At 40.4% G+C, this 21,371-nt stretch overlaps 1 protein-coding gene across 1 annotated transcript in view; it reads left to right on the top strand.

Annotated features, from left to right (window-relative positions):
- Positions 1-21,371, top strand: part of ZNF521 (zinc finger protein 521) — a 278,497-nt gene that overhangs the window by 239,875 nt on the left and 17,251 nt on the right. The window contains exons 5-6 of the mRNA XM_039217599.1: positions 9,509-9,640; positions 12,521-12,636. Of these exons, the coding sequence (XP_039073530.1) occupies positions 9,509-9,640; positions 12,521-12,636 (248 nt within the window). The remainder of the gene's footprint in view (positions 1-9,508; positions 9,641-12,520; positions 12,637-21,371) is intronic.

A 21,371-nucleotide genomic window follows, 5' to 3' on the forward strand; every position in this document is an offset into this window, starting at 1 on the left:
GCTGCATGTGCCACAGAACAGCCAGGCCAGAGAGTTCCTCTGCCTTCTGGCAGCATGACATTAAATTCACACTAGTTAAGCCAACTTAAATTGAGCCTCCTTGAACCTTCCTAAATAAAACTAGTGGCCTTAATTACAATCAGGCAATTTAAAGGTTATGGAGCTCTAACTAGTACTGCAGTATATCACTTTAATAATGCACAGGAAAATTTCTCTAAGGGGTGGCATCGTTTGATTAGAAGAATTCAAGTTTCACAGCACATTTCCAATAAACTGTTTTTAGAAATCTTATTGCACTTATGGCGCCATTACCTTTTTTTATTCTTCAAGGCCAAGTTTCTAAGGTCACACCAATAGAACAATAAAAATGTGAGTCATTTGCAAATAATGCGTAGTATTGTGATTTTTGCATCGCTGCCTAGGATTTTCTTAGTATTGCCACAAAGTAAAAGGAGGATAGGGTCCCTCGGAAGTGTGAGATTCTTGCCCCTTTTATGCCTTCACTCCCCACCTGTTACAGAGTTAACTTGTGCTTTGGTGGTTAGTCCCAATTCTGAACAGCGCGGTTCAGACGACTTTGCAAAAAGTCATCAATAACATAAGTTTCTTAGATAATTAGCTTTGGAAATGCCTGACTAGTTTCTTGTCTCGAACCTGTGGGCACTAAAAATCCCATGGTTGTTGAGATCCATAATATTTACAGAAGCTGGTGAACCTCATTCCATTTCTTTTGTTTGTTTTGTTTTGCTGTGTGTTTTTTTTGTTTTGTTTTGTTTTGTTTTAAAATCATCAGCGAAGCAGGCTCTGCTTTCTAGCAAAGATAAATAGCTTTTTGGTGTTTGGAGACTTTCTCCTTCAAATAACTCATGGCTTTATGCCAAGAAGAAGAAGGTAAACAAAAGAAAAGGCCCTGACCCTTGCCATAAAGCAGCATAGCAACACGAACACATACCTGATGAGAGCCGTGTCCGGTGCGTGGCTCCCGTGGCTGGCCCGCTGCTATGCAGAATTGATATTGACTGTTGCCCTGTCTCAGTACTCCAAGATGTTTTCTTGATGGATTTAACTTTAAAGCAGGTTACATTTAGTTTCTTTCGATGTTACCAATTTGTGGGCGGGTTTTTTGTACATTACTTGAAGGGAAATATACCTCCACTTCTACCAGGGCCAGAAGTCCCAGACCTGAGGCACTAATAGCATGCATTTAATACCAAACAAGAGAAATTTTAGGCAAGGAGTACAATCAATGCATACTTCTGATTAAACCAATTAGTTAGAAGAATGGAGCTTTGTAATATCAGTATATAAAAATGTTTAAAAATATGTGTGAGGTAGAGGCTTCTCTATGACTGAGGGCAAATAAAAGGTGATTATCCCTTCTTTCACATGGTTCTTTTTTTTGTACTTCCGATATAAAATGCACGATCACACTTTCCCTCTGGAAACAGGGGATACGTTTGGGCTCCTCAGTTTCTTGCCAGAGATGATCTGGCAAATAAGGCAGTTACTTTGTTAATGCTTTATTTACCAGAGCATTTTACTCTTATTACAGAAGTGAAGGAAATAGTGAAGGCACGCAGAATCAGGCAAATTTGGCTAGTCCAAACGTGTCACCGCATAGGGCTTCATGTACAAGGGCATGGAGTGAACTTTTGAAACAGTTGATAAATAATACATATTGTTTTGGTGTTAGTCTCGGCATTTTCTTATGACTGAAATTACATGTAGGACCAGCTAAGTATATATTTCCCATAAATTCAATAAATATTTGCTGAGTCCCAGCTATGAACCCTGAACTGTTTTAGGTGCACAAAGCAGACAAATGTACTTGCCCTCCTGACACTTACCTTGTGGCACAAATTGACAAATAACCCCAAATCTAGTGCTTGGCACGCCCTTATTTGGAGATGGCCTGGGCAGCTGTCCAGCACTCAAAAAGGCAAGGCAAGAGCTGCAGTGCATTACTGAATTGGAAACATGCTATTTCCAATCACATTGTATGTCTAATTTATGATGCAAAAGGGAAGTAAATTTTTATAGTGTCTTGTGTGCTCAGAAACTTTGGTGTCATGACAGAGAACATTACAGCACTAAGGATTAGGTGGCGAAAACTTTGTAAAAGAACAAAGGTTATTTTCATGCATTCAGGTGAGCCTAAATAAGGAGGGGGTGAAATGACTGTTCAAGTAAACCAGACCCTTTCAATGCAGTACAGCGGCATATACTGAAGCTAAAGGTTCATGCAACAAGCAAATTTTTTGGAAGCCACGCTGTTTTCCACCGAAGCAGATCTAAAGGATGTATTTCAGACTCAGCTGGTCTCAGTTCTCACTCCTAACTCTATCCCACACTTGCCTTTTTCAGGGCTAACAGTATTTCTTCTTTCCTTAGTTAAGAATGCTTTTTCTTGGGAGGAGGGGGCCGTGGAGCTCAAAGTGATTTTATCGGTGCATGACCAAAAACTGATTTTTTTTTAAAGTGAAAACATTTGGAGCCCAGGTTTTTACCTTTAAAGCCATTTGCTGGCACTGTGTGCTTTCTCTGAGACTTCCACCGTGGGCTCATGTTTAGATTAGGAAAGTAGAGAAGAAAAGGCCAACGACCTGGAGGTACCAAAATACTGGTCAGGTTTGAAAGATATCTTTTCGTCTACATGCTCATCCTTATTTTCAGATGTGTGCCAAACGTCGCTGCTGCGTCCCTCCAGGTGGAGGGAAGCCACTTTTTTTTCAGTGGGTTGTTTGTTTTATTGTTTATTGTTTGAATAGCATTCCAGTGTTCTCCTCCTACATGAGAATATTCAAATAACTATGCCCACAACTGATAATAATAGCCAAGGAATTGGACAATACTGCATCTCAGAGCATCTAAAATCCCACTGCCTGCCTCTCCCATCCCGGCCCACCTGGACCTCCTGCTAGTTTCCAAGCTGCTGATGTTTATGGGGCTCTAGGCAGCCCCTGGGCTCTTTAAAATCTGCTGGGTACAATGCAGCCTACCCCAGTTGAATCATTTCCTGCTCCAGCCCTGCTGATAATGAGAAGTTCAAGACAGGAAATAACAGTGTCAATATCAGTGGCTTTGCTTATAAAGTCCAAAAGCACCGTAGCCTTTAAGACCATTGGCCAAAAACAGGTAGTAACAGAGTTCAACGCAGACTTGCACCTTGTAAGACCCCTTGAAATAAAATTCCTGCAGAGACACATGGGATGCATATCATTTTCCTTTACTCGAGATACCAAAGGGCGGCACGTGTGGATAGTCAAAGTCGAGGCACCTGGTGCTCATTTACTCCTACTGTCCCCAGTGCCCTGTCTCTCATATTGTGAGTCTGATGCTTGTATCCTGTATTCCTCTCTTGTGTGGCATAGAAACCCTGACAGTGGCAGACATTGCCATATTGCCAGTGAGAAAATCCAAGAAGGTGCTAGCGTCGTCAGTCTTCAGGCAATGTTCGTTTCCGTGTTGAATTGTTCAAAAGGACAGGGCAGAGCTTTTTAACTAGTATAAGAAAAGGTTCGTGTAATGTTCAGCACTCTCAAATTCTGCCTTACTTTGGGGGCTTAATGGCTAATCTACTGGCAGACTTTGAGGCCTAAGTAATACTCTCCATTGCCAAATTAGCACCTCAGTGTGTTTGCGTTACAGTTGTGAAATATGTGCAGTATATAATACAACAAATTACAGTGGTCTGAGCACCGTGGAGCTCAAGAGATGTGGTGGCTGTGTGGATGGCAAATCACAGCACAGCCTGTCTATTTTTCTACTCCTGGTTTCTAGGGTGAGCCACTGTAGCCGAGGGGTGAGTTTTGTCATGTATGGCTTTTCTTTGTTACTCCTCAGACCTCTAGCTTATAAATGTGTGCTTGGAAATGAACTCAGGGAAGAGGAGAAGCAGAGTAAAGGATTGGGGGTTGGGAATTGGTTTAGGGCATAGTTTTGTTGGATTTAAAAATATATATAAGGATATAGTGGTATACACGTTCGAACAGGAAAAATTACAGCTGCAGGGCATTTGATTCCTCTGTCTGGATTCCAAGGGCAGAGTTTGCTCCCACTCAGATCAGAGCTTTTAAGTATGGCCCCGGCCACATGATGATGCACCGAGAGGGGTTTGGATCTTTGGACTTTAGCCTATAGATTTATGCAGTGGAAGAGGCTGGAGGACCCTTCTGGCCAGTCTCGAGGGTGAATAAGAGAAGGAGGTCTACTTATAAACCGTTACAAATTGGTCCTCAGTAATGGCTGCCGTGTTGATCAGACGATATAAGGGGGCCCCCAGTGATTCCTGGGATAACAGCTGCGTGTAAGTCAACCACTGAACATTTGCTTGTGGCTGCTCTAGATTTTTGTTTTTATTGAAGGAAAAGGAGTATAAACATGGGACACACATTCTGGAGGCTGCTTAGCGGGTTTCTCTTGTTTAAAGCTTATATTGAAATGTCAGTGTCTAACAATTGTCATGCCGGAGCTTATGATTTGAGTTGTGCTTGAACATCCAAATGGTAACTATTATTTCTTTTCTCCTACAAAGAGACTGCCAAACAGTTGTGTTGGTCCAGGTTTTATAAATTGGAGAGATAGAAATTATCATTCCCCTCTGAACTGGCCTCAGACAAACAGATTTTGTTCTTACAGCACAAAGTTTTGTAAATGATTATCACGTTCCCTACTAAGGCATTGAGCTGGTGTTGCAATTATGTATTCAGACTCGTTTCCTTTGAAACACTGAAGAGTGGAGTAAATATTTACATTAGCATCAGTGTCTTCTATGTAGACTTGATGCCTGTTAACATTTATGTTCGCACTTAAATGAAGATTAACAAATGGAAGTAATTATTTTAGCTGAAATTTATATGCATGTGAAATTATTTCTCAATTATGCCCACACTGTCATTGGTCATGCTTTAAAGCAGTTGACCAGGACAGGAAGTCGCTGGCCTCCAACATGTTCTTAGGGGTGAGAGATTCACACGTGCCTTCCCTGACCTTGGACCCACAGTGCTGACCACACGCATGCTCCCCTCCACCCGTCCATAACAAACAGGGGTTTTCTGGAAGGATGCGGGTTTATACTGAAAGGTCCATGGTCTTCTCATTCAGTTGACTGATCTGCGCTCTGATGTTACCTTCTCCCTTTCCTTGTGCTAATTTCTGCTCTCTCATGTATTTGTTAGAATACCTTTCAGCCTCATGTTTAGAACTGGCGTTTTTCTGTACTGCATAATATTGCTCATTTCCTGTGTAACGTTTTGACAATCAAAATTTTAGTGTGGCCATCAATCTTTATTAATAGGGTATGGAAAGGGTAGTGGTCTTAGTCTTTAACTTTCAAATTCACCTACAAAGACAAATCATGCTCACTGTGGAAAATCTAGAGACTGTGGAAAAGAAAAAAGGGAAGCAAAATCTAGAAATTTCATCCATAGATCTCATCCATAACTCAATAAAAAAAAAAAATAGGGCTGCACTAGCCTATTATATCCTTAATGGAATATTGTAATGGTTATTAAATCAATTGACTCAGAATCTCTTTTTAATAAATGAGTCAGACTGTATTATCCAATTACTGTCAGCTGCTACCTTTCCGGAGAGCAGAAATGGTTACTTTGATTGAATTTTTAAGCTTTTGGCACCTTTAGGAAGAAGAGGGATAAAAAGACAAGGTTCAAGTTGTGGCTTCCTAGGCAAAATCCTGCGCCTAAGGTTTAAGTTCACCTGAAATCGGAGGTGTTGATAGTGTCACCTCTTGAGCATCAACTTGAAATTAAAACCACAGTGTCACTTTACAGTTCCTTACTACCTTCCACCGGGTAGCAAGAAGAAAGCAAAGAAGCTCACTTTTGAAAGGAAACAGGGCTTACCTAAGGTAGATCCCCCAGTACTAAGGATTTTTTTTTTTAGAAAATTCTTTGAGAACTAAGACACGACTCTTAGCCACATAATGCAAATAGAGAATGTATGGGAGCTGAGTTAAACGGAGACTCTGAATAAGGATAAACTTGTGAAATTCTTGTCATAAATACATTTTCTTCATTTCCCAATACTATCTCTACCCCGTTCGTAAGTTGAAAAGACTAAAATAGGTTCTGTTAACCAGCAGTAACAGTGCGCTGGGTCCTCTTATCATACACCTATCATCCATTTGACGCTGTGGAAGTAAGCAAGTGTAAGCATGGGGAAAGTGAGTAGGGAAGTCAAGAAAAGTGGGAGAAATGTCTAGATGTGTTCACGGTGTAGCTCGGAGCACACTAGCTTTTGCTTATCTATCATTTGCTGTGTAATAATTCAGATATATTTTCTGTCCTGCTCAAATAGCTAGGAAAAGTCACTTGTTGGAAGAGACCTCTAATGTAACTTAGAAATGAAAGGCAGTAGAACTCCAAAGTCTTTTTTTTTATTTTCAATACTAAAAAATGTGCCTTAAAATGTAAACCATTCTGAAAATGCTGGAAGCTATTGTTATGATCATTGTTATCACTTAGTGCCTTCACCGAGTATGGGGTTCACGGCAACTAAGTCTGCACTAACCGTGTGTAAATGCTTTATCATTGTGTGACACCTTTTTGTGAATTCACATGACTAAATCTGGATTATATAATGCGTTGTGATGGAACATCTCTGTTCTTAGGATAGGAAACAAATAAAAATCGATGAAGACATTCTCCTTGTGTTCATACCCATGTATCTTTCTCTGCTTGTATTATTTATCCAAACAAAATACTCATACTCAAGAAAGAACATCACATTAAAGACCATTCTAACTTGCATAACTCACTTTGTGTTCATGCAACGGTCAGTCATTATTCCCAAGAAAGCCAACCAGGCTCACGTATATTACTTTGCAAATATTGCAAGGTCAAGAATTCCAGAACGACTGTGTATACTTGCTCATGCCGATAGGCTGCGTCTTGGTTCTTGTTTAAAACACATCATTTAAAGATGAAAGTAAAACTCCTGGTTACCTTCTAGTAAGAAAGGTAAGGCATGCAGCATCGAGGAAACAGAAAACATTTAAATTTGGCAAGTATTTCTGATGATCAAGTTACTGACCCAACTCCCTACAATTTCTTAATATCTAAAATTTGGAAAATTTTTGGTGACTTTAGGATTAAGAAAAGAGAACAAGAAAGGAACAGATGAAAACCCCTTGATCTTATATAATCCCTAAAGCTTTTTGTATAACCCCTTGTCATGTCAGTATGCACAATTAAACTCCTTCTTACATAATTATAATCAAGGAATTTACTGTGCCACCCAAATACAGAGTAGGTTTTTATCTCTTGTGAAATGTAGACAGTACTGGGTGGCTTAATTAGTGCTTTGCTTCTCTTTTTTACAAATTCCAATCCTCTGCTTCTAAAGACTCATACTTGTGTGAGAAGAAAGATTAGGAATACAAATAGAGTGATTTTACTCCTAGTTAGCTAATAATAATTCTCTTTGTAACTGAGCCTTTGGGTTGCCAGTAGTATCAGCTGGAGAAGGACTTACACATGCATGTTGTTTTGCATGAAAGGAAATACCTTTGGAGTAAAGACTCGTTGCCCGCATGGTATGAATACGTCTTTCACATTCTCTAGACCTAGAAGATCTGACACTAATGTTCCTTAATAACATTTTTAATCACTGCAAATAGGAGAAGATAAAAGTATAACTTGATAACAAGCCAGATTAAATTGCAGCCTATTTGCCGTTACTCTGTCTGATAAGTCGTTTGGGAGTAATTGGTATATGCCAGAGCCTGTTTGCTAAGATCATGGACCTTAAGGCCAGGGTGCCTGGAGTTAAGTTCTGGTCCACCAAGTATTGACCCGGTGCTCAGGGAAAAAAATCACTTACACTTTCTGGACCTCATTTTTTTCTCATCTGTAAAATGGGGCTAACAGTCGCTGTTAAATTAATGAATTTATATCTGCGCACTTAGAACAGCAGTGTCTGAAATGCAGAAAACACTCAATACATGTTAAGTTGCTCATTCTGGTATACTGGATTTCATTTCTTATCATTGCAAATTGAAATAAGCTGGACTAATTCCTAAATTTTAAGCTCTAGAAACATTTTAATGAGGAAAAAGGCAACCTAAAAATAATAGTGTCTATCGACAACAGAAACTCTTTCCGTTAGGTAGCAATTATTATTACATCGGGATATTTTTCTAAGATATCAAAGAAAAATCCAGGACTAGTCAAAACTTAGCATGGAGCTCGTAGAAATTCCTTCAGAGAAAGGCAGAGTCTAGATCACAGGGTAAAATTGATTGTCTTACAAAGTAAAAGGAACAATGAACTGAGAAGATATGGAGAACCAGGAATAGCCTGTAGAAAAAAGCACTTGTAGGATAAATTATAAGTATTAATAATATTTCAAAATTACCCAGAAACCTTGGGACTAGAAAAAGAAAGTTTGTGTCAATGGGAGTGTCACTAAAAACCTTATAGTTAGAAACAGAAATTTGTAGGGGCGCCCAGGTGGCTCAGTCGGTTAAGCATCCGACTCACAATTTCCTCTCAGGTTCATGCTGTGCTGACAACCCAGAACTTTCTTTGGATTATCTCTCTCTCGCTTTCTCTGCCCCTCCCCCACTCATACTTGCTCTCACTCTCTCTCTCTCCAAATAAATTAATAAACTTAAAATAAAAAAGAAATAGAAATGTGTAGAACATTCTAGGTGAACTAGAGGAGAGACTTAAGGAAGAAGCTATCCGTTTTCCGTAAGCCCATTATTTTAGGACTTTGGAAATACACAGCTATAAAATCATGATTGTGGAAAAGAAAGGTCTTATCAGTGACATACTAATGATACTTTAAAAGCTTAACAAAATGCATTACCCTAAGATAAACTCTGCCTTCTGATTCTCTTTGGATTTTAAATTCCAGAAATATCTTACATTGATACAAATTCATAGGTAATATGAAATAAGAACCCAAAACCATATATGCTACTATATATTTATATTTGGTGATGGAAATAGTTTAATGTATGCAATTACACTTCTCTGTCAAAGGTATGATGTGGGGGCACCTGGGTGGCTCAGTCGGTTGAGCATCTGACTTCGGCTCAGGTCATGATCTCATAGTTCATGAGTTCAAGCCCCACATCAGGCTCACTGGTGTCAGTGCAGAGCCCGCTTTGGATCCTCTGACCACCCTCCCTCCCTGCCCCTCCCCTGCTTGCACTCTCTCAAAAATAAATAACACATTTAAAAAAAAATTTTTTTAAAGATGTGATATGTTTTGGGGTGCACTTGGATGGATGAGTCAGGTAAGTGTCTGACTTCAGCTCAGCTTATGATCTCGTGGTTCATGGGTTCAAGCCCTGCATCAGGTTCTGTGCTGGTGGCTCAGAGCCTGGAGCCTGCTTCAGATTCTGTGTCTCCCTCTCTCTCCCCAACCCCTCGCCGGCTCACACTCTGTCTCTCTCTATCAAAAATAAATAAATGCCAAAAAATTAAAACAATAAAAGATATGATGTGTTTCAACTTTTCTGTTCATGTATTCTTAACAGATGAAGGACTGAACCATGAATGTAAGCTCTGCAGCCAGACCTTCGACTCCCCTGCCAAACTCCAGTGCCATCTGATAGAGCACAGCTTCGAAGGGATGGGAGGTACCTTCAAGTGCCCCGTCTGCTTTACAGGTAGGAAACTCTAGAGATCATTTCTTTCCTACCAAAGCATATTCCCACCGCCATGGCCTTTTATGGATAGGACTTCCATTCAATTTGGGGAGAAGACATTTGATTTCTGCTTATTAGCATTATTGATTGCCACCCACTTAAAGACTCAAATGGGCAGGAAGGTTAACTGTCAGGATGAGCAAATGGCATTTCAAGTTCTCTCGGAAGTTTGCACTTTTCCATTTGGAACATGGCATCCATGTTTTGTTCCCGGTGCTCCTCTCAATGTGAAAAGGTTATTAAGGCAAAGAGTGCGCGAAGCTGCTGCTTCATTGCAAGACGTCTGGCTAAAAGCACAGCCGGGTTGCCAGCTCACATCTGTTACTTAAACTTGGACAGTGTTCTAACATTCCCCGTAAGAAAGAAGAAGGTAGTATTAAAACCCTCCCAAATTCCTTGAACTAGAAAACAGATTAGATGAACAGATTAGGTGAGACGTTTATTTCCTATGAAATTGGATGTATTTTTAATATAAATTTACTCTTTTAAGAAGAAACTTTCATTGGATGTTTTGGCTCTATAGTTTGCAGCAGCAGCAAAAAGGAAAAGAACCCAAAAATATAAAATGTAAAACAGAAACTGTAATCTGAAGCCCATGGGGTTGAGATATGATCACACGTACTTCTGGTACCCCCCCAATAGTGACAAAGTTATTTTGGAAAATCCTTTGTGATCATTTTGCATATGTCTTGAACTCAATGGTCAAGCCCCCTCAAGGCTATGTTCCCTTCTTATTTGTCAAAAAAAAAAGAGCAAAACAAAACAAAAATATATCCTTCTCTCAAAATTCACTTGTTTGCAGAGCAAGATTCCAGGCATTGATTATTAATCTTTACTACATTCAGTCTATAGATTTCTGTCCTGTAACCAAAGAGAGGGGCCATGTTCACTGTACAGTTACTGCAAGTAGTACTTGAATGTGTTGAGGACGTTTGCCTGTGAGGCTCTTTCTTTCAATAATTCCATCAACCACTCCTTTTGCAACTGTCTGTTTTTATTCTTTCATTTGTATTTAAAAATATATATTGGGTTTGAGGGGGGTGCTTTTTTAAATATTTTAATTTGTGTTTTTAAGTTTTTATTTAAATTCCAGTTAATTAAGATACAGTGTAATATTGGTTTCAGGTGTACAATTTAGTGATTCAACATTTATATACATCGCCCGGTGCTCATCACAAGTCCATGCCTTAATCCCCATCACCCATCTAGCCCATCCCCCTACCCGCCTCCCCTCTAGTAACCACCAATTTGTTCTCTGTAGTTAAGATAAATATAGGGGTGCCTAGGTGGCTCATTCGGTTGAGCGTCCGACTTCAGCTCAGATCATGATCTCACAGTTCGTGGGTTCGAGCCCTGCCTGCGTTGGGCTCTGTGCTGACAGCTAGCTCCGAGCCTGGAGCCTATTTCAGATTCTGAGCCTCCCTCTCTCTCTGACCCTCCCCTGCTCATGCTGTCTCTGTCTTTCTCTCTCGGAAATAAGTTAAAGAAAAATAACATTTCAAAAAAATTTTTTAAAAGATAAAAATATATATTGTTATATTTTTACCATAGCATAGTATTTATCTTAAGATACAAGAGTCAGGAGTCTGGGTTCTTTATAAAAGCTCATGGTCAGTCTTTATAAGGAAGACTGGGTCACAGACCTCATGATGAGACCCCTAATAAAACAGTTATTTCATGTTGTAGCCAGAAGCCTCATAACATATGCTAAGTTATATGGAGATCGGTTGCAAATCTGTATAAAAACCCCATTTCTTTTTGTTGATGTAGGGAAGAGACATAAATGCATTAATCATGAGGTGTCTGCATTTTCTGTGCTGACAGAGCCGAATTGTTCCAGTGTATCTTGAAATAATTTTAGAAATAACAATTAAAAAAAAAAAAAAGACCTTCCAATATAAAGCATGTTAGGTGGGAGCGAAGAAATCTGAGTAGTTTTTTAAGGTAATGAGAAATGTGATTAAAATGTATGACTCACAAGAACAATATTCTAATATTTTAGGTTGGCTGGCAATTAGAATAATTTTAATGATTAGAGTGGAGTCAAAGTCAAATGCCAACATCTTTAATAAATCCACTCCCTGCCTATACAGATTAATATTGTAGACACAAACTTTTTTAGGTCACAGTGCACCAGGCATCCATCAGAAGTCAGTTCTGCCAACCCAAACACTGCCTCTGGCATATACAATTTAATTATTAATAGTATGTCTCCTAGGTAAACTGTTACACAGTCTTAGGGCCTTGTTTTGTAGTCATTAAAATTGAACATGTTTATATTATTGAAACCCTTGCATTCAGTGTGTAGGCTGAGTTGATCTTAAAGTATCCAAAGAGAATTTACCTGCCGTTCTGTTTCACATTTATAGACAGTGCCCCAGAGTAGCTGTGGGATATAATTTTTAGCATTAACACATTTAAATAGAGAACGGTTTGCCAGCTATAACTTTAGGCAAACACAATAAGCAGGGTTTGGGCATCTATGATTTCTTAACCTGTGGGTTGCTGAGAAATAAGAGCCCTTTCTGTTCAGACGGGGCTGTGCATTTGACAATTTTCAGCTTTATTTTTAAAAGATTTATAGGGAGCAAGGCCTCGATAAACCTTTACTTTGGAGCTGTTTGGGTTGAATTTGGTGCTTGGTGGAGTGCCTCTTAATAAAAGCCGGGGACCCAAGCGTGAGCAAATGTGACTCGGCCCTCCCCGGGGGTCTGGCAGTAGTCGCACCCAGAAGGTGCATCATTCAGTCTCCTCCGCCTGGGTCTGTTCACGGGGAGTCATCGACTGAGGGCATTTTGGAAAGAAAATAACCCAAGGTTCACAAGCCTTTTCTCATTTCAGTGTTTGTTCAAGCAAACAAGTTGCAGCAGCATATTTTCTCTGCCCATGGACAAGAAGACAAGATCTACGACTGCACACAATGTCCACAGAAGTTTTTCTTCCAAACAGAGCTGCAGGTAATGTCCCCATGAGGAGAACCGGGATTGAACTCAGTTGCTCTTCTTATAGGAAACAAGGGCATTTTAAATCTGGATTCATGGTATCACTCACCCTGGGCCACCATGATGCTCTGCACGTATTGGGGCAAAGGGAAAATTAGAGGCTAGATTAACAGACACCAAAGTAATTTTGCCTCTGGCTGCTGTCAATCATAAAAAGAAGTAGAACAGACCTATAATTGGACCTTCTGACCCAGTGTGATAGGCTGAGGGGTCAGGTTTATTGGGCTATGGGATCATTCACCTCACTGTCATGGCCCATTCTCCCCAATCCTGTTTTATTCATGTTCTGTTCCCAGTGGACTCCAAGCTGGATGGATGTCCAAGTTATTGTTGTCCTGAGGGGCTTGAAATTGGAAGGGAGAAGGGAAGAGGAGGAAGGAGCTGGACTCCTGTCCAGAATGTTTCCTCCATTTAATGGAGTAGAATAATTATTACTTATTAACAGCCTTATAGTTAAAATTTTCGGTTTAGCCTTGAGCGTCCCACTCGCTAGGTATATGACTTTGCACTGGTCCACAATGTCTCTTGAACCTCGGATATGAGGAAATGACAGACAGGTGTAACACTTATGGGGTTGTTGTTAGGTAACATGAAGTAATAGGTCTGAATCTCAGGTTCAGATTATAAAATATAATACAAATAATTTGGTTGCTTTTATTACTCTTAGCAATAGACTAGAGGTTAAAATATGGGTAAGAGACCTGGATTCTATCTGAGAAGTGTTACTTATTCTGAAAGGAAAATAATTCTCATTTTTTCCTGCTACTTCACCTGAAAAGTGGGCATAATACTTATCCTTATTTTTCTGATGAAATGATATGAGTAGCATGTTTTTGTTAAATTTCGTTGGTGCCCTTGGAGGAGAATGGGTTTGAGCTTAAAATTATTTTGTTATTATGAGCATTATTATTAACAGTGATTAATAATAAACTTACTTAGCCTGAATGGGGGGGGGAAGGGGTAATTATTTTTTGGCACTGAATCCCTTAAACCAGGTCTGGTGGAAGCAGGCACTCAGAGTCCCCCACCCCCTGCCACCTCCCCACGCACACTTCTTAATTTTCCATCCTACACTGTGGACCCTGGGACAGCTTTGTACCTCTTTGGACTCTGGGGAAGCCAGATTTATGTGAATTATGTGTCAAAATCAGAAATATACAGCTTATCATCTGTCATTCTATAAGTAAACAAATAGCAAATTATGGAGGTGAAATTTTTAAAAATGGAATAATGGGTGAACCCATTGTCATAGTGCTGTCAGTGGACTGAAATTAAAGTTGCTATCTTACTTTTTATCACTTCTAAATAGATTTCTACTCTGTCACATCTGTTTGGGAATTGAATATAGGAGATTGACCAAGTTAGACTGTTGCCACAAAGTATATCTTCTGAACACAACATAAATTTTTGTTTGAAAACATATTCTTACTGCAATAGGTTTCAAAGGAGAAGTCATTTGGGTTTGTATGACTGTGTAAAGGATATGGCCAGTACACCTGGCGATACTTAATTGGCACGTAAACTGTGGAGCAGAATTAATAATAGCTTAAAATCAAAGTTGTAAAATTCTATAGAGACCGACTTCTTTCTAATGTTCTTGAAAGAAGTTTGCAACAAAATTGCACTTTTGTGTTGCGCTCATAGATTTCTAATACAGCTAACCTGGTGGTAAGACTTTGGTTGGTGTTTTTCATTAAAAGAACCCAACACTATGGCTGTAGTAGCCCGTAGCCCTCCATAGCACAGACAAGGCTGAGCAATTAAACACATCCTTCAGGACTCCAGGCTTCTTTTATAGTATACTTTAGGGTTTCGTGAAACATGCAGTATTCATTCTTTTCTACAATTAGTATAGACCTGTGGCTTTCAAATTCTTTGACCTCAGAATGCCTTTACACTTAGAATGATTGATGACCCCCAAGGGTGATGATTTGTGTGGGTTATTACCTATTGATATTTCCATATTAGAAATCAAACTTGAGAGATGTTTTAAACACAAGAATACACACACATGTGATTCTACTAGCTGTCAGAGAGATGATGTCATCACTTAGCACTTGTCAAGTCACCTCTAGGAACTCCACTGTACGCTCATGAGATAATGAGGGTGTAAAGGACAAATAATGTCTTAATGCCACTGTGAAAATAGTCTTGACATAACGACCCCTTGAGAGGATCTAGGAGACCCCAGAAGTCCCTGAGCCACACTTTGAGAACTGTTAGTATAAAAGATACAATACAAAACACACAACTCTTCCTGCGTCTTTAAGATCTTAAAAAGTCAACCATGTCTCAAAATATTCTTGACTCATTCATTCAAATTGTGAGCTGGGCCACAATAAGACGTATTCCATAATCCAAAGCTGTGAGCACTCTTTTTCGAATCCCATTGCCCAGAATCATACATCTTTGGTCTTGATATGAATACCCAGCTTCAATATGTGCATCATCCCTTAGATAATAGTTGTTGTAGTCAGTATGTGATCATTTTTACAAAGCCAATATCAACAGTCATTGAAATATCTATGTAAGCCTGTTTTCTAAGTCTAGAGTAGTAACCGTGGCTTTTGGTTTCAATGCATTAAGAAAAATGGATTAGAGTTAACTTTACTTTTTTTAGTTTTCAGAGTGTTTGGATTTTTATGCTTCACCCTCAGGGGTTCACAGTCCCATACATTTGCTTTCATTACCCAAATTAGCTTTACATCTGGGCTTAGAGGATAGAATTAATGTAATTTTTAAAGATTGATTTCTTTCATTTCCTGCATGAAAAGTGGGTATGGTAAGTGTGCCAAAACCATAATAGTTTTGTTAATTTCTAGAATGAAGGGGAAAATTGACTGAGATTAAGGTAACAATAGAAAATAAGATCGGTAACCAAAATAGTAAGAGTGGAAAATGACAAATGAAGCCATTGTATCAGCCCACTGTAGTTCATGCCGTGGTATGTAAAATAAGCGTAAAATCTGAAATTGACATATATGATACATACCACTTGAACTCATCTACTTTTTTGTGCCACTGAAGTCAAGAAAGGCAGACTTTTCATAAGAGGTGATGAAACGAAATGCCCAAGAACTGAAATCCTATTGGATAGGAAGTTGCAAGCATATAGTTTATTGGACTCTTCAATCAGAGTGAGAATACTAGGGTAAGGCAAGGATGGGCATTTCAAAATGGCTCCATGACATAACAATGGTTTGTCTTTCAGTGGTGCCTACATGATTTCATGAGCATAAGTAATTTACATTTTTTACACTGCTTATGCCCAGTTAAAAACATGAAAGTATTTGTGTGTGATTAGAAGTGCTTTGTTGGTTATAAAAGTATGTACCCAACGTACACACACACACACACATACACACACACGGGAGTATGTTATTTTCATTGATATTTGCCTACAACTCCAGTCAGAACTCAGACAATTTCTCATTATGCACTGTCCATCTTCAGGACACAGTGATTCAGACACCTTCTTTTGGACATCACAGACCGCAATTCGTTTTTTAATTAAATGAGACAAAACCTCCACTTCTATGGCAAACTCAATCTAGGTCACACCTTTTGCCAGCATGGAAGGTGTACTCTTCACATGACCCCTAAACCGTCCTTACCAAAAGTTTTCATTCCAGCTTGGAGATATATAATCATTATTGGCAAGATAGAGTCTTTCTTTTTTGGTAGAGCTTTCTGTCACTTTTGCAAGCAATTCTAATCTCTTTCTACCTCGCCTGCTGGTGGGGAAGATGTACCTTGGAATAAAAGTGCATCATTTGAACTAAATGAACATTTTGTTATTTTAAAATCAAATGACTATATTGAATGTTTTCCTAATAGACCTCGAAACTTTTTCTGCAGCACTTAAGGAAGCTGCTTTGAGCGAGGGATGGTCTGATCCAAGAATAATATCCTACAATGCATATTTGTATCCAAAGTGGTTTATACAGGTGTGAGCAAGTGGTGTGTTTGTAAAAATGCTGCTGAATAGGCCACTTTCTTTCAATACAGTAATTACTCTCTAATTGGTGCCTCTAGAAAAGCTACCATTCAATAGCAGTGATCAAATCATCCTCTTCCAGTGTGTCCCCGTAGAAAGTTCCATCAGGCATCATGTTATGAATGTAATGAATGTAGAGGGAATTCCAGCAGGAGGGAGAGAGGGAATGGGCCTGGGTGAACTTCAGGCTCTGAGATTCTGGTACTTTAATTCGTTTGGAATCAAAGGTTATTTTGATGTGCAGCCCTTCCCTCCTTGAGCTCACAAATGCAGTGTTTTCCACATTGGAAAGGCACCTGACATTCTGAGGGATACACTGTGATTTTTGGGTAGCACTTCTTTTTCAATATGTAATCATCTCTTCAGCTATTTTTCTTCTCAGATCACTGTTCCACCAGATCCCCTCATCTGGATGCATATTTTTCATACCACAGCTTAACTAGTGCTCAAGTTGTACAGTCCTGTTTGTGCGAGAAAAGGATGTAGCAGCACATAGGATGGGCCGTAAAAGACAACAATACAGCGTGGCCATGAAGCTGCTCCACAGGTCACTGGGTCACTTGCTAACATAGCTCTTTCCTTACTAGGCTTTTAATCAATTTAATCCAAATCTGTGTCTCAAGTTATTAAATAATACATGATAAGGGGCGCCTGGGTGGCTCAGCCGGTTAAGCATCTGACTTCGGCTCAGGTCATGATCTCACAGTTCATGGGTTCAAGCCCCACATTGGGCTCTGTGCTGACAGCGCAGAGCCTGGAGCCTGTTTCAGATTCTATGTCTCCCTCTCTCTCTGACTCTGCTCACGCTGTCTCTCTCTCTCTCTCAGAAATAAATAAAAATATTAAAAAAATAAATAATACATGATAAGACATTTAGGAGTCATAGTCAACATCACAAGTGTTGTGCTATTTACTACCGTCGTCCCTGGTGCCATTATCAATTAAGGAAGATATTTGTTAATTCAGCTATTTGTAAAGCTATCACGTCATCCTTTTACATCAGCCATGGTCCTAATCACTCTATGACATATCAAAAATAATTAGAAATCTGTCACATTTATAGTCTCCTAGAACAGATAAGATAATGCAAATGATTAAACATTATATGAGCTAATATGTAATCAACGGTTATAAGCATTCCAAAAGAAGATTCTTATTCTCCAGCTGGGAGACTCAAGAAAGACCTCATGTGGGACGCATTCAAGCTGCTTCTGAAGGATGGAAGTGATTCTGATATCTGTGGTTATGGGAGAGTTAGCCACCCATAAAGTCTCAAATGATTAGGAGTTTAAAAAATAGTTTTCATGAGACTTTTTTTTCATTTGTTTTAATGTATTTCCAAGTCTCTATAGGCAGCTTAGTACCAGGGAAAGAGCATGAGTTACAGAGAAAAATCACCAGAGTTTGATTGACAGGGTCACCATCACTTAGAAGCTATTATTGGCTGTGGGCTTCAGTTTGATCATCTGTACAGTGGGCCCGTAGGCAACGACAAGGCCTCACACCTAACTCTCGGGATCGTGGTGACAGTGCAGCAGCATAGGCGACACTGAGCACTCCATGCAGGGTGTGGAGCAAGACAGGCACGGGACAAACACTGGCTCCCTGCTCTCCCTGCTCGCTAGTGCTGACCTGAGTAAACCAAACCAAGTGTCACCATCACTCAGAAGTAAAACTTCTGGGGGCGCCTGGGTGGCTGAGTCGGTTGAGCGTCCTACTTCAGCTCAGGTCATGATCCCACAGTCTGTGAGTTTGAGCCCCGCCTTTGGCTCTGTGCTGACAGCTCAGAGCCTGGAGCCTGCTTCGGATTCTGTGTCTCCCTCTCTGGCCCTCCCCTGCTCACATTCTCTCTCTCTCTCTGAGAAATAAATAAACACTTAAAAAAATTTTAAAACCAGAAATAAAATTTCTGTCTCAGGTAGGTCAGAATTTTCCTTAGTTCTCTGCTCTAGTTCTACCGGAATAATTTCCCAGTTAATCATAGCTTGACATAGTTTCGTGTTAATTGGTTTCCAGGTAAAAATTCCCATTTTTAAACATTCCTCTTTTCCAAGGGATGAAAGAATCTTGGGCTTTTTTCTTACCTTTTTTCTTTTTAGCATATAACCATAAAACAAAACATTTATATTTGCTTTCAGAAACGTATTCCAAAGCAACCTGGCCCTTCTCTCCATACACACCAAACAAAAAGTTTTATCTTCTTCCCCCCATCAAAGACAAGGTGGGATCTGGGTGTGAAGTGGGGGGCGGGGAGGGGGGAGGTTCGCTCTATTTGTTGTCACATTTTTCTCTGAGTAAGGCCAATCCTCCTTTGCAAACAGGAAGAAGGGAAAAGGCTTCGTTTAAAGCTATGAGAAATGCCCTAAAACTATTTTGCCTCGCATACTCCTCACGACCCTTTTGTGTTTTTCAGTCGTCTTGTTTTTATTTCCAGTGGAGTCTGAAATTGCTTTCATTGTCCCCCCCACCCCCCACTCCACCTCTAAGACGCAGCACCCTGCCTTGCTTCTTATCCTATGGCCTTCCCCGAGGAACCCCAGACTGGAAGATTTGCTCATCACCATGTCTGGGCCTCCCGTAGCTGGGCTCCAGAGCCATCCTCTGGGAGAATAGCCGATGTGGGGAGCGTACTTCCTGCCTCTTCCTGGGTGGCTCAGGCTTCCTGGTACCTTAGCTCTCTCCCCTCGGATCCTTTGGACCTCTGTGTGTCTCTCATTCTTGGGGCTGAAATCGCAGCCACATAGCCTCAGGGATCTCAGGAGCGTAAATTGTGTCAAGTGAGCATGTGGGTCTGGAACTGGTCTGTTTCTCCACCACCTCATTTCTCTGCTTTGTGGGCCTGCGGGGCTTTTGAAGTAAATTGGTGCTACACCAACTTCCACTTAATTTGCTCAGTGGTTAAATTGATCTATCTCTTTTATTTGATCGAATCGCCAGGAACTGAATCATTTGCATTGATTTATTGATTGGTGCTATGTTTTCACCATTACTTTTGATCACTTTCAGCTGTTAATATTGGATAATTCAATCAGGATTGATTGGCCTTACCATTGAAGGCAGAAAGTTAATCATATAGGACAAAAAAATAGGACATGGCTAGCCTCAGTTTGAGTGTTATTCATTCTCTCTCTCTCTCTCTCTCTCTCTCCCTCCCTCCCTCCCTCCCTCCCTCCCTTCTTCCCCATCCCCTCTCTTTCCTATTACCTATGCAGTAGCACAAAGCTAAGGTTTTTCTTGAGCAAAGAAGGGAGTTTAAAATTTTATAGCATTCACAATGCATCTAAAGACGAGGTAGCTTTATTTTGCTCTTTTATAAAACCGCATGTAGAAATTAAGCAAGCGTACAGAAAGATAGATAAGCATGATTGTCACAATGAACTCATTTGGACTAAATGAGTAAGTGCATTTTCAATTACCCGTTTTGTACCAATAAATGCCTAATCTGCGTGTGCATGCTTGGAGGCACAACGTGGGCTCACCTTTTTCTAAATTTGGCCCTCACTGCTTTACCATGTGTCCTGCTAGTCAGATGTTCACGAATCGAGTGGCTAATATGACTGAAGTAGAGGCAGCAGAGGTGACAGCAATAAGCTAAAACCACCTTATTTACATCGGAATTGTTTCCACAACACCCCAGCTCAGGTTTTAAAAATTCTCCATCCATTAATTTCTTGATGTTCATAGCAATGGCTGGTTTTCGCTATTAAAAGATGGAGCACCACCTCCTCGTTCTAGGACTCGTTCCCTCCTCCAACAGCCCTGTTGTTAGCGATCTGCCATTACATTATTTTTTTGTCTGGCCCAGAGTTGACGACAGATGGCCATCTCCGAGCTGCCATCAGTGCGACTTTATGGAGCATCCAGCTAGGGTGTACTGAAGAGCACTGTGGCCAGTTCCACAGCCCCCTCCCTCCCCACCCCCTGGAAATGTTCATCACCTCTGCCACGTTCTGCCTTGGCGGGGCTTTGCTGGCCCTGCCACCTTCTATGTCGCCAAGACAGCCTGCCACAGCGCCAGAAGATCTGCCTCCTTTAGGAACGAGAAGCCGCAGGCCTGACTCTCCTCTAAAGACAGAGCTCAGGCTCACCATGTTTGTAGTGCGATCCTTTGGAGGGACTTGGAAATCCAAATTTCTAGAACATTCTGCCATCTAGAGAGGCACGTTCAATTCCCACTTAGGTTCTGATTTTAGATGTTTGCACCACACACAGACCAGCTTCCTCCCATTAGCAGAGACAAAATGCCAAGAATAGACCCTTTGTGTTTACAAACTTTTACCCAACTCTTGGAAAACACCACCTCCAGATCCAACTGTTGTGACAATTAGAGAAAGAGGGATGGCAATCATGGACTTCCACTATAAATCCCCTGAAATGAGCGAAGAATTCATTGCAGCGCCTCCTGATCCATCGATGTGGCGATCCATCGGACAGCCACACGAAATGAGCTGTTGCTGCACATTTGGAGAAAGATTGATAGGCTGCTCTTGATCGAGTTTGCTAAGGCAAGGCAGCTTCTGAGCCAAGCGTGTATTTTAAGAGGAATTCACATTTGTATCCTTTATTGTTATATTTGCAGCGAATCTACAGCTCGGAACAGGCTCTGCCCTGCAGCTATGAAAGAGTAAGTTCCCCTTATTGGAGAGAGAGCAGTGTTCTGTAAAAGCCTGAGATGTGGCGGGCGAGATGAATA

Source organism: Hyaena hyaena, unplaced genomic scaffold (genome assembly GCF_003009895.1).
Source record: "Hyaena hyaena isolate Hyena2069 unplaced genomic scaffold, ASM300989v1 scaffold_14, whole genome shotgun sequence".
Lineage (NCBI taxonomy): Eukaryota > Metazoa > Chordata > Mammalia > Carnivora > Hyaenidae > Hyaena > Hyaena hyaena.